The sequence below is a fragment of the Clinocottus analis genome, unplaced genomic scaffold (assembly GCF_023055335.1).
Source record: "Clinocottus analis isolate CAN_PGR_092001 unplaced genomic scaffold, fCliAna1.0.p SCAF_20, whole genome shotgun sequence".
Lineage (NCBI taxonomy): Eukaryota > Metazoa > Chordata > Actinopteri > Perciformes > Cottidae > Clinocottus > Clinocottus analis.
Genome location: NW_027175932.1, coordinates 1,188,878 through 1,200,895, shown reverse-complemented (window position 1 = coordinate 1,200,895; position 12,018 = coordinate 1,188,878). Strand labels below are relative to the sequence as shown.

Below are 12,018 nucleotides of genomic sequence, written 5' to 3'. Positions count from 1 at the left end.
TTCCTCGCATTAATTTTTGTCAAAACTTCTGTTTTGGAGACTTGTCACTGTTGCAGGCACAGCGGTGCAAAATACATCCAAATGAACGAGTTAACTAAACCCAGAATGCAAACTAAAAACCTAATTAGTCTGAAACTGATGATTCCTGTTGGCGGTTTTGGTGTCCTTGAATGCACCGTCACAGAGTTTTTGTGAACTGCAATGCCAAACATCATTAACAAACAAAAATAAAACTAATCGGATGTTTAGCGCTTCCTCAAACAAAAGTGATATCTCTGCACGCTGTTTTTGATGAATCAATTACTCTTTAGATCCATGATTAGTTTGCTTGACTGTCTGAAAACAGTCCAAACCCCGAGGATATGCAGAGTCCAAAAAGTTTATTTTAGTCAAAGTTGCCAATTTGTTTTTCTGCCAAGCGACTAATTTGATTAATTGACTCATTTCAAGTTGAAAATGATTGGAAACCAAAGGGCCGTTTGGAACATTGTGAATAAAGCTTCAACTCTACAGAGGTGGCGTTGGTGTTTGTATATCTGTACCATCTGTCAAATGCAATGTTTGATCTGAAGATGGTTTATGTTTTTACTGAAATTTAGGGCTTTTTCTACTTGAGTCTGCTCTCGTCGTGAAAGGTTTTGCGCGTCATGGTCTCGTGGTCAAGTTGTACAGAGCTAGCTAGCGAGTTGTTGTACAGAACAACTAGCTAGCCAGCTGTGATTACACTTCTATGGCGCCACGTGTTTTGTCACCATACCGACTAATGATCCGGTTTCTTTTGATTTAGTCAAATGTATGGAAGCCCATTTCTGAAAAAAAAGTCATTATTATGACAACCAAAAAAGTCACGACCAAAAAAATTTGACCAAAAAAAAGTCACGACTAAAAAAAAGTATGACCAAAAGTCATGACAAAAAAATTTGACCAAAAAAAGTCATGACCAAAAAAAATTTGACCAAAAAAAATTTGACCAAAAAAAAGTCATGACCAAAAAAAGTCATGACAAAAAAAAAGTCACGACAAAAAAATTGGACCAAAAAAAAGTCATGACCAAAAAAAAGTCATGACCAAAAAATCATGACCAAAAAAAAGTCACGACAAAAAATTTTTACCAAAAAAAAGTCATGACCAAAAAAAGTCACCAAAAAAGTCATGACCAAAAAAAGTCACGACAAAAAAATTTGACCAAAAAAAAGTCATGACCAAAAAAAAGTCATGACAAAAAAATTGGACCAAAAAAAAGTCATGACCAGAAAAAAAAGTCATGACCAAAAAAAAGTCATGACCAAAAAAAAAAGTCATGACCAAAAAAAAGTCATGACCAAAAAAAAGTCATGACAAAAAAATTGGACCAAAAAAAGTCATGACCAAAAAGTCATGACCAAAAAAAAGTCATGACCAAAAAAATTGGACCAAAAAAAAGTCATGACCAAAAAAAATTTGACCACAAAAGTCATGACCAAAAAAATTTGACCAAAAAAAGTTACGACCAAAAAAAAGTCAGGACCAAAAAAGTCAGGACCAAAAAAAATTTGACCAAAAAAAAATCATGACCAAAAAAAAGTTACGACCAAAAAAGTCATGACAAAAAAAATTGACCAAAAAAAGTCACGACTAAAAAAATGACCAAAAAAAGTCATGACCAAAAAAAAGTTACGACCAAAAAAAGTCATGACCAAAAAAAATTTCACCAAAAAAAGTCACGACTAAAAAAAAAATTTGACCAAAAAAAAGTCATGACCAAAAAAATTTGACCTCAAAAGTCATGACCAAAAAAATTTGACCAAAAAAAGTCATGACCAAAAAAATTTGACCAAAAAAAGTTACGACCAAAAAAAAAGTCATGACCAAAAAAGTCACGACCAAAAAAAATTTGACCAAAAAAAAGTCACGACCAAAAAAAATTTGACCAAAAAAAAAATCATGACCAAAAAAATTTGACCAAATAAAAGTTACGACCAAAAAAAGTCATGACAAAAAAAATTGACCAAAAAAAGTCACGACTAAAAAAATTTGACCAAAAAAAGTCATGACCAAAAAAAAATTCACCAAAAAAAAGTCATGACCAAAAAAAAAAGTCATGACAAAAAAAAGTCATGACCAAAAAAAATTTGACCAAAAAAAAGTCATGACTAGAAAAATAGTCATGACCAAAAAAAGTCATGACTTCTTGTTTTTTGTGGCGGAAATGTGCTTCCATACAGTTGACCTTTTGAAAACCTTTCATAAAAATGTTTAAGTGGTGTTTACAGACTTTAGCTTGGGGGCGAACAAGCTCGTTGTCTAAAAATACACCAGCAGCGTTTATGTGAAGGGTGTTCCCTGAACGCCTCCATGCTTTTATAAAGTAAACTAATGAGGGAAACATTGTACTTGTGTTGTTTCACGGCGTGTAAATGGGGACAATGGGCGTCTTCTTCTTGGTGTGTCAGTGTTGTTTGGTGGTGAACGTCTGTGTGTTCACGACTCAGTGCGTCTTTGTCCACACAGCCGGTCCTCTGTGTCTTTTGTTCGGTTCTGCTCGCCTCTGCTGAGACGTTACCCAGTCGTACTATACAGACTATACATTGTGTGCGTATAAAAGCACTCAGTCTGCTTAATAACCGCCGGCCTCTCAGACCTGCTATCATCAGGCTAATCCTCTTCTCAAAGGTCGACCTATTAGAGGGGTCTTATTGTGTCACTGTGTAATAATAATGTGCGCTTTTAGATTAATACAGGCTTAGCGGTGTAATAATACGGATCCTTCTCGGGTTCACTCCGCTCCAACCGAATGACTTCCTGCTGTCCTTTTTCTCACGCTGCACATTAAGTCGTCTGATTTCGACGAAACGTCTTTTTTCTTCTCCTGTATCGAGTCTAAATATGATTCTGAGTCCAGATTCAAAGCTCTAAAATGTTGAAAATGAGAGTGTTTAGTGTCGTTGGTTCAGTACTGATTTGAGAGAGAAATTCAATTTAATTAACAACAAATTTGAGCCAAGTTGATGTTTTTTTATTTAAAAAATATTTTTTATTGGGGTTGGGACTATTAATTGGTTAAAACAACATTTTTTTTACAATTTTTATTGACAAAACAAATCAATCAATCAAAAACATAATCCTCTTAATGAAATTATTAGTTAGTTGCAGCCTTAGACGACAGAGCATACAAACAAGTCTTTCAAGAAGTTTTACATCTTTGCATTCTCTCTTTGTGAGTCTCTACATTAGTGTGTAATGCTTTGTGGACTCTGGCACAGGTACCAGAGATTGTGTGTGTTTGCGTGTCTGTGTTGGTCTTTTAGTTTTGTGCGTACATTGTCTCGGCCGTGCTCTCCTTCAGGCCTCTTCATTACCACCAATAAGAACTCGATTTCCCCAGGGCTCCACCAATCACAGCGGCCGTATCCCCTCCAGGCCCGGCCAATCAGCTTCACCGCTCCTCCAGCCCGGTGTCATGAATGGCTAATGACGCCTGGGGGGGTGGGCATGAATGGAAATGAGCGGCTTTTTCCTGACTCGCAGACAGAAACAAGAAGTCAGTGTTTGAGAGCGAGAAAAGAAAGAAAGGAACGAGATGTTAGCGGACGTTCAAACAAGTGCAGACATCCACTCGGTTTAGGCTAAAGGTGTGTGGGTGAGCTCGCCGCTGTAGCCAGCTAGCACTGCTGCTAGCTCCCCGCTGTAGCCAGCTAGCGCTGCTGCTAGCTCCCCGCTGTAGCCAGCTAGTGCTGCTGCTAGCTCCCCGCTGTAGCCAGCTATTGCTGCTGCTAGCTCCCCGCTGTAGCCAGCTAGCGCTGCTGCTAGCTCCCCGCTGTAGCCAGCTAGCGCTGCAGCTAGCTCCCCGCTGTAGCCAGCTAGCGCTGCAGCTAGCCCCCGCTGTAGCCAGCTAGCGCTGCTGCTAGCTCCCCGCTGTAGCCAGCTAGCGCTGCTGCTAGCTTCCTGAGTCGGGCGTTGAGCCGGGGCTCGTCCCGCTGCCTTCAGTTGTTGTAGGGGAGCTAGCATAGAGCTAGTGGGGAACTAGCAGCGCTAGCTGGCTACAGCGAGGAGACCCACAGAAGGTAGTAGCGGTTTATAACCCGACATTTCTGTGACAGTAGACCAGATATAGTTTTTAAAAATAGGTTATATTCACTGTTTGCGGTGAAGTATAATGCGACGTCCTTGTAGCGATAGAATCTTAACGACCTGTCGTGCATTTACATGTTTCTTTCGGTAAAATATTAGACATCTGGACAGACGGCGGGCGGGTTTGGCTGACAGCCGGTCAGAGAGACGAGCAGACGGACAGAGATGGAGGTCAAGATCTGGACCGTCGCCCCCCGGGACACCTCGAGTGTCAGAAACCCGTTTTTTATTTATTTTTTTGGGGAGATGTTTGAACTCGTTCCAGTGGGTGAAGATGTAAAGATAGAAGCAGAGAAAAGGAGAGCGGCAGAGAGAGAGAGAGAGAGAGAGAGGAGGACAATGTGAATTACAAAGAGGAGTTAGAAAGAGAAAAGCTTCCAGAGGTTAGACAGTGAGAGAAAATCAGTCGGCTTTATTCCCCCGGCTGCAGCTTCACTCGACGTTTCTGGATTCAGTTTCACTCCAAACTTTTTAGCAGAAGGGTCAGCGAGACTTTCACAAAGCGTGCACTCAGGATTTTAATGAGTCACAGATTGCTCTTCTCTCCTGTGTGTGTATGTGTATTTATATATATATATATAAAGATGTTTGTGTGTGTGTGTGTGAGAGAGACTCACTTTTCTATCACAGCATTAGCATTGTATCACCGTGGTTGGTAACGCTGGTTTTCTACCAATATCTATCTATCTATCTATCTATCTATCTACACCCTTGAACAGTACATTATTGACGATACAGTTCTGCCTCTCTTACCTTTTTGCTTAAATAAATAATGATTTTCATCCAAAACTCCGGAATCCAAATGAGAAATAAAAAGTGCTCGCTTCACTTTGCGACGTTAGGTCGAACCACAACAAACAAAAGATATCTGTTGGAATAAGAACGATTAAATGTTAAACACACGACTGCATGCAGAGGTTGGTAACTGTTTCTCCAGCGTGGTACTTTCTGAAACTCTGCATTGCAGCCATCGGACCACCTGACTGCTGCTATCTGCGGGTCGGTAATTGGGGCGAGCAGGTGGGTCCGAAGATAAGTCTCTCCTCCCCAATAAATCCTTTCTGCAATGAAGCCGACTGGAGCGAATTCAATTAGGAGGCAGTTGAACGCACGGGATCGACCACCAATCAGAAAGATCAGACGGCCGCCGCTGTACAGCCAACGATTGGCCGGCGAAAACGCCGCCACGGCGCACATAAAACATTTTGACCGACGTTTTTTTTTTTTTGTCGGTGAAGTTGCGAGGGAAGATTATCAGATGAAGTTCACGAGATTCGACCCAAAAGAAATCACCGGATGTCGTTGCAGAACGCAGGAATGTTTGTGCGGCCGGCGCTAATGAAACAGCAGACTAATGGGAGGAGAGACTGTGTGTCAGGAAACTAATTGCTACACTCAGTCTCTCTCTTCACACACACACACACACACACTTCTCCTCTTTTGTCTTTGCTAATCTCATCTTGCTCAGCGACTCTCTTCACTTTTTCGCTCTTCCTCCTCCTCCTCCTCCTCCAGTGGAGGATGTTCTTGGTTCAATGAGACGCTCCTCATTACCGCGTCTCTTTGCTCTCGGCGTTCTTGTGCGTTTGTGACTCGTCGCCTCGGTTCGATGTCGCGAGCGCCGCTTTGTGTTTAGAGGACGAGCTCCGAGCGCTTCTGCAGTCTGAGCTGGAGTTCAGCGGGTTTATTGTCACGAGTGTTTGTCAGAAACGTTGCTCATGGAACCGTTCAGGGCTGCAGGAACTGATTCATATCGTAACTAATACACAGATTAACCTGGGATGTGTGTTTTACAGCGTTATCAACAATAATACTGTTATTTAGTTCATGCGCTGTACTTTTCCAGCTCATTTCATGTACTTTTGTGGTACGGTTATATACTGCAATCTTAAGATTTTGCAGTTTTTTTCAAATGTTTTGTTATTTTTTGACAAACATCCATCTCAGAGATCGATTTGACATCCTGAAGTGTCTTTTATCCGACCAACAGTCCAAAACCCAAATAAATGTATTTCACACTTACCGTAAAAGTCTGGTTACGAGCCGCTACTACCTTCACTAGCAAGCTAGCGCTGCTGCTAGTTCCCCACTGCTGCTGCTACTGCCCATGTCCCCGCTAGCAGAGAGCTTTAGCAGAGAGCTTTAGCAGGGAAGCTAGCAGAGAGTTTTAGTGGGAAGCTAGCAGAGAGCTTTTGCGGGGAGCTAGCAGAGAGCTTTAGCCAAGAGCTTTAGCAGAGAGCTTTAGCGGGAAGCTAGCAGAGAGCTTTAGCAGAGAGCTTTATCGGAGAGCTAGCAGAGAGCTTTAGCCGAAAGCTTTAGCCAAGAGCTTTGGCGGGGAGCTAGCAGAGAGCTTTAGCCGAAAGCTTTAGCCAAGAGCTTTGGCGGGGAGCTAGCAGAGAGCTTTAGCCGAGAGCTTTAGCAGAGAGCTTTAGCGGGAAGCTAGCAGAGAGCTTTAGCCGAGAGCTTTAGCCTAGAGCTTTGGCGGGGAGCTAGCAGAGAGCTTTAGCCAAGAGCTTTAGCGGAGAACTAGCGGACAACTAGCAGCAGCACTAGCTGGCTAGCGGGGACATTCACCGTAGGTAGTAGCGGCTTGTAACTCTTTTACAGTAAAAAAATCCTGCTGTCAATAATTTGCCAAATACAGATGATTATAAGATCGCTTACAGGTTTATCTGCAGAATAATGTATCAATAATCATTGCAGCCCTACAAAAAAAACATTCCTAAAACATTTCGTCCTCTTCTGCTTCCTCCTCCAGACACGATGGAGCGGCGGTGGGCGTGGCAGTTTGCCCTCGCCGCCCTGGCGACGGCGTGCGTCGCCTCCCCCTCGCACGGTAAGAACAAGGAGTTCCCCTCCGACACGCTGATCAACAACGTGGTGGCCGACCCCCGCTCGGGCCGGCTGTACGTCGGCGCCGTGAACAACCTGTACCAGCTGAGCAGCGACCTGGAGGTGGAGTCCCGCACCGAGACGGGGCCCCGGCGGGACAACCGGGCCTGCACGCCGCCCGTCACGGACGCCTGCGAGGAGGCGGCGGACACCGACAACCACAACAAGCTGCTGCTGGTGCAGGACGACGTGCTGGTGGTCTGCGGCAGCGTCTTCCGGGGCATCTGCTCGCTCAGGAACCTGAGCAGCGTGGACCAGCTGCTGTACTTCAGCGACACCAAAGGCGAGAAGTCCTACGTGGCGAGCGCCGAGGAGAGCGTCTCCGTGGTGGGCGTCACGTCCTACTTCACCAAGGACAAGGACAACTTCACCGTCTTCCTGGTGAGCACACGTGTGCGTGGTCCCCGGCGGCACACGGGGGCCGAACTAAACAAACTCATCGCCTCCATCTTGTGATGTCGAGCGAGCGCAATTAAATTTCAATTTGTGGAGAATGGAGGAATTTAAATTGGCAGCCCATGTGGGAAATGAGCGGTCTCGAGGATGTTTCGGCGCTCTTATTTCCCCACATGATGCGTTTCGTGATGTCGTGCCTTCTCCTTTTCATGTTGGAGCTTTTTTGAAGGCGTTTCTAATCAAACCGGATGACGTGTAGAAGGTTGAGCCTCCTGCAAGCGCTCCGTTTGTGAGAGGAGGAGGCCTCGGCCCGGGAAACAGGCCAAGGTCCTCTTCAGAGGGTTTTTAGCAATATGTTAATAACAAAAACCTGGAGGTATTTCCATAAAGCTTCCTCCTGCTCCTATAGTGGCGAAGAAAATGCCTGGAATTATGGCGTTTTCTAAGAATTCGCCCCTCAAAGTTCCTGGAAAGGATAAAAGTTGTTCGCAAAGCGCTTTAGTCCTTCGTTGAGCTGCGAAGGTGAAACGCTGCTGGGAGTCGTAGTTCGTGGGGAGGAAGACTTTAAGAGGCTTAAAGGTTTGTGAAGCACAGGAAAGACAAAGAAAAAGGAGGAAACATTCTCCAAACGCTACAGATTACCTTTACTTTACCTTTACCTTACCTTTACTTTACCTTTACCTTACCTCCCCATTAACGTCCATTTCCCATTGGCAGTGCTTGAATGGGAAAAGTAAATAAATACTTTCTACTTTCACATTCATCAGCAATGGCTTTTAGCCTACATTGTGAACTTCTGCAGGGAATTATAGATACGAGGAGGAACAAACTAAATAATGTCATTTTGGACCTTTATTATTATTACAATAGGGATTAAGAATGCCCCAAAAGCATAAACACTGCATTTGCTATCGTTGTTACGCATATCACAGTCTTCAAACTGTGAGTCCACTTGGCCAATGGAGACAAATTAAAGCTATAAATGAACTTTTAAAGAGTGAAATGTGCCGTTCAGCGTCTCCGTCGACTGCTTCTTGACGCGAGTCGCTCGTCTTTCCCTCCTCAGGTCGGCAAAGGCTACGGCAGCCACGACAGCACCAAGCTCATCTCCACCCGCATCCTGCAGGACTACGGCGACTGGGTGGTGTTCGACAGCATCATCGAGGCCTCGGCGGTGCAGGCCAACCCCTTCGTGCTGCGCTACCTCCACGACTTCCGCTTCGCCTTCAAGGACGACGGCTTCGTGTACTTCCTGTTCTCGCGCACGCTGGGCGTCCAGGACAACAAGAACTTCACCTTCGTGTCCAGGATGTGCGAGGACGACCAGGGCTACTACTCCTACACCGAGCTGCAGCTCAACTGCAGCGCCGCCAACACCTACAACAAGGCTCAGGTGACGATGACGATGGTGATGATGCATTCTGGCTAGGCTGTGGGAGTTTGACGCCTCAGCGTTGACCCACTGAAACCTTGTAAACTGGATTTTAAAATGCTCCTGAACTTGGAAAAGCTTCAATCTACAGGGTCTCCACACTCGCTCTGCCTCCGTTTTATCAGCTAAATACACGTTTTTAATGCAAATATCTCTTTTCATCTCCTCCTCCACTCCCCAGGCGGCCTATGTCGCGACACCAGGGGAGGTTCTGGCTCAGACGATGACCGAGTCGGGCCAGTACGGACCGGTTTCAGCCTCCGACAAGGTGCTGTTTGTCACCTTCACTTCTGACGAGGACCCGTCGACGTCCGCCATGTGTAGGTCTTCATCACGACGATGTTCCTCATGCTTTGTGGTTGGCAGGGTGTCCAAAATATATATTTATTTTCACGCCTGTCTTTTCCCCGTGCTAGCTTCGGTGCTTGTTCAAGCTGTAGCCTGCTAGCGCTGCCGCTGCTAGCTCTCCACTAGCTTCTGACAACCACCGGAGGTCGACGGCAGACTCGGGTGTCGAGATAGTGGGGCGCTAGCAGCAGCGCTAGCAGGCTACAGCGAGGAGCTAACAGAGAGCTTTAGCGGGTAGTTAGCGGAGAACTAGCAGCAGGGCTAGCTGGCTCCAGCGGGCGCTAGCGGCGACAACCACCGACGCTAGCAGCTGCTTATAACCCGACTTTTACGTTAACGTATTTGTGTGAGTCTCCATTTTTTTCCGTTATCGCCCATTTTCATTGGTTGCTCTTAGGCGTTGCTAATTTTACGCTAACTTTCTGTTGTTTCCTGCACGTATTTCACCTACAGTAGAAGTTGTAAATCTCGTTAAATTTAGCACAATTCATTGTAACATAAATCTCCAGTAATCCCATGTTTCTGCTGCTTCATCGTGTTTCAATATCACCGCAATAATTTGTAAATAACGAGGATTTTGCAGAATTGGTGCTCTCAGATTTTTTGGTGTGAGACATTTCTGTTGTTTGTTCCTCCAGAAAACACAGACTCGGCTGTGTCATTTGTTATCAGATGAAAGCGTTACAAACAGTGTCTGTGCTCCCGTCTGCAGGCATGTACCCGCTGCACTCCATCAACCAGCGGCTGGTGCAGATCATAGGCGCCTGCTACAGCTACAACGGCATCATCAACGAGAAGGCGGCCGTCTACTCGCCGTACTCCTCAAAGTCTGAGGAGCTGTGCAGCAGCAGCAACAACGTGAGCAGGAAAACCTCCGTCTGTGTGTCGGAGATAACGAGAAAAACGATCCGGCAATAATTCCACGACGAGCGAATGATTAACGAGCGTTTTGTTTCAGAACAACATGGCCGTCAGATTCAAGTGCGGAGCCGAGTTCCTGCCCTCGCCGCTGGCCAGCAAGGCCGAGTTCGCCTTGACTTCTCGCACCACATTGGTCCGCAAGGGTCACATGACCGCCGTGGCCGTGGCCGTGGAGATGGGCCACGCCGTGGCGTTCGTGGGCACCGCCACCGGAGAGGTGAAGGCCGGCGGTCAAGCAGAACTCTGTGAGAGCAGACGGAGAAACGGAGGTCTGAGTTTAAAAGCGTGTGTGTGTGTGTGTGTGTGTGTGTGTGTGCGTGTGTGTGTGTGCAGGTGTTGAAGGTGCACCTGTCGGCTCACCCTGAGGTGTACGGCCGAGCGCAGGGCGACGTCTCGGGGGACAAAGTCAACAAAAACCTTCTGTTTGACTCCGAGCTGCAGCACCTGTTCATCACCACGGAGACAAAGGTGACACTCCTCCCTCCCTTCATCCTTCCTTCCTCCCTTCCTCGCTTTGTCTCCTGCTTGTAGCACAGAAGAGGAAGAGGAGGTGATGAAGGCAGTTTATTCAGCGCTTCATCCGTCTGCATTACACGAGTCAGATATCGACTCCTCCTCCTCCTCCTCTTCATCTCTCTCTCCTTTGTCCTTTCATCTTCTTTACCCCGGTCACCATCTCTCTCTCTCTCTCTCTCTCTCTCTCTCTCTCTCTCTCTCTCTTGCTCTCTCTCTCTCTCTCTCTCTGCTGTGAGAGGTAAATTGATGTTATTGATTAATAAATGAATAAATCAGTTGGAGCTCCATCTGCTCGTCTGGATGTCAGAGTTTAAATGATGCTGCATCTGGTCAATAGATACAATAAGATCATAAACTAATAAACCACTAACACATACATGACGTTATTATATATGTTCACAAGGGTTTTCTGTATATTATAGCTTTTTAAAACATTAAAATAGGCCTCATGGTTGAGGAGATAATCTGACTTGAGTATAAGGAAATGAACCATTCTGATTCTTCAGAAAACAAGACTAAAGGTAAAAAAAAAAGATCACAGAAATGATCCATCAGCGACGTCTTCCTCCAGACGGGAATAATCATGTTTAAAATATAAGCCTCCTCTGAAGTGTCAGACTTCTCACAACGCTGTCGAATATTAACACAAAGACATGAAAGATGCATCCGTGTAATTCACTGAGACTTCCACCTGCAGCGCCGCCATTATTTCCATCTAATCACCTTTTTTATGCAATTCATCAACTTCTACATGTGTGTTTAAAGGATGTGTGTTTGGAGGATGTGTGTTTGGAGGATGTGTGTTTGGAGGATGTGTGTTTGGAGGATGTGTGTTGTCTTTGCTTCGTGTGATTGAAGCTCCTGGGTGTTGCCCTTTCACAATAAAAGCCCGTGTGTGTCTCAGATCAGCAAGGTGCCGGTGCAGGCCTGCAGCCTGAAGACCGACTGCAGCTCCTGCATCTCCACCAAGGACCCGTACTGCGGCTGGTGTGTGCTGGAGGGGAGGTGAGTGTGTGTGTGTGTGTGTTGTGTGTGTGAGTGTGCATTTTCAATATGTGTATAAATAAAATACAGTGGAATGTTTTTAAAACTTGAAAAATTAAGAAAAGTTGGAGCTTCGATAAGAACATAAAGAATCAATATATAGATTATATATATATATATATATATATATATATATATATATATATATATATATATATATATATATATATATATATATATAAATCATGGTGTATATAAAGTAGAAACAAATACTACTGTAATAATGTATTTTTCACTCGGTCATTAACGGCTCCTTTAACTCAGATTCAATCTCTGCAGCGAACGTAACTCTGTGGAGACGTTGATCATAAAGAGAGAGACTGTATGCACGGGTTTTATTTTGAAAAGACACAGGATAC

At 44.9% G+C, this 12,018-nt stretch overlaps 1 protein-coding gene across 2 annotated transcripts in view; it reads left to right on the top strand.

The window, feature by feature from the left end:
- Positions 1–12,018, top strand: part of plxnb2a.1 (plexin b2a, tandem duplicate 1) — a 96,919-nt gene that overhangs the window by 67,236 nt on the left and 17,665 nt on the right. For both annotated transcript variants that reach the window (XM_068586313.1, XM_068586314.1), the window contains 7 exons: positions 6,869–7,383; positions 8,465–8,791; positions 9,012–9,150; positions 9,891–10,036; positions 10,137–10,316; positions 10,433–10,567; positions 11,520–11,620. In XM_068586313.1, the coding sequence (XP_068442414.1) occupies positions 6,874–7,383; positions 8,465–8,791; positions 9,012–9,150; positions 9,891–10,036; positions 10,137–10,316; positions 10,433–10,567; positions 11,520–11,620 (1,538 nt within the window). In that variant the 5' untranslated portion in view covers positions 6,869–6,873. The remainder of the gene's footprint in view (positions 1–6,868; positions 7,384–8,464; positions 8,792–9,011; positions 9,151–9,890; positions 10,037–10,136; positions 10,317–10,432; positions 10,568–11,519; positions 11,621–12,018) is intronic.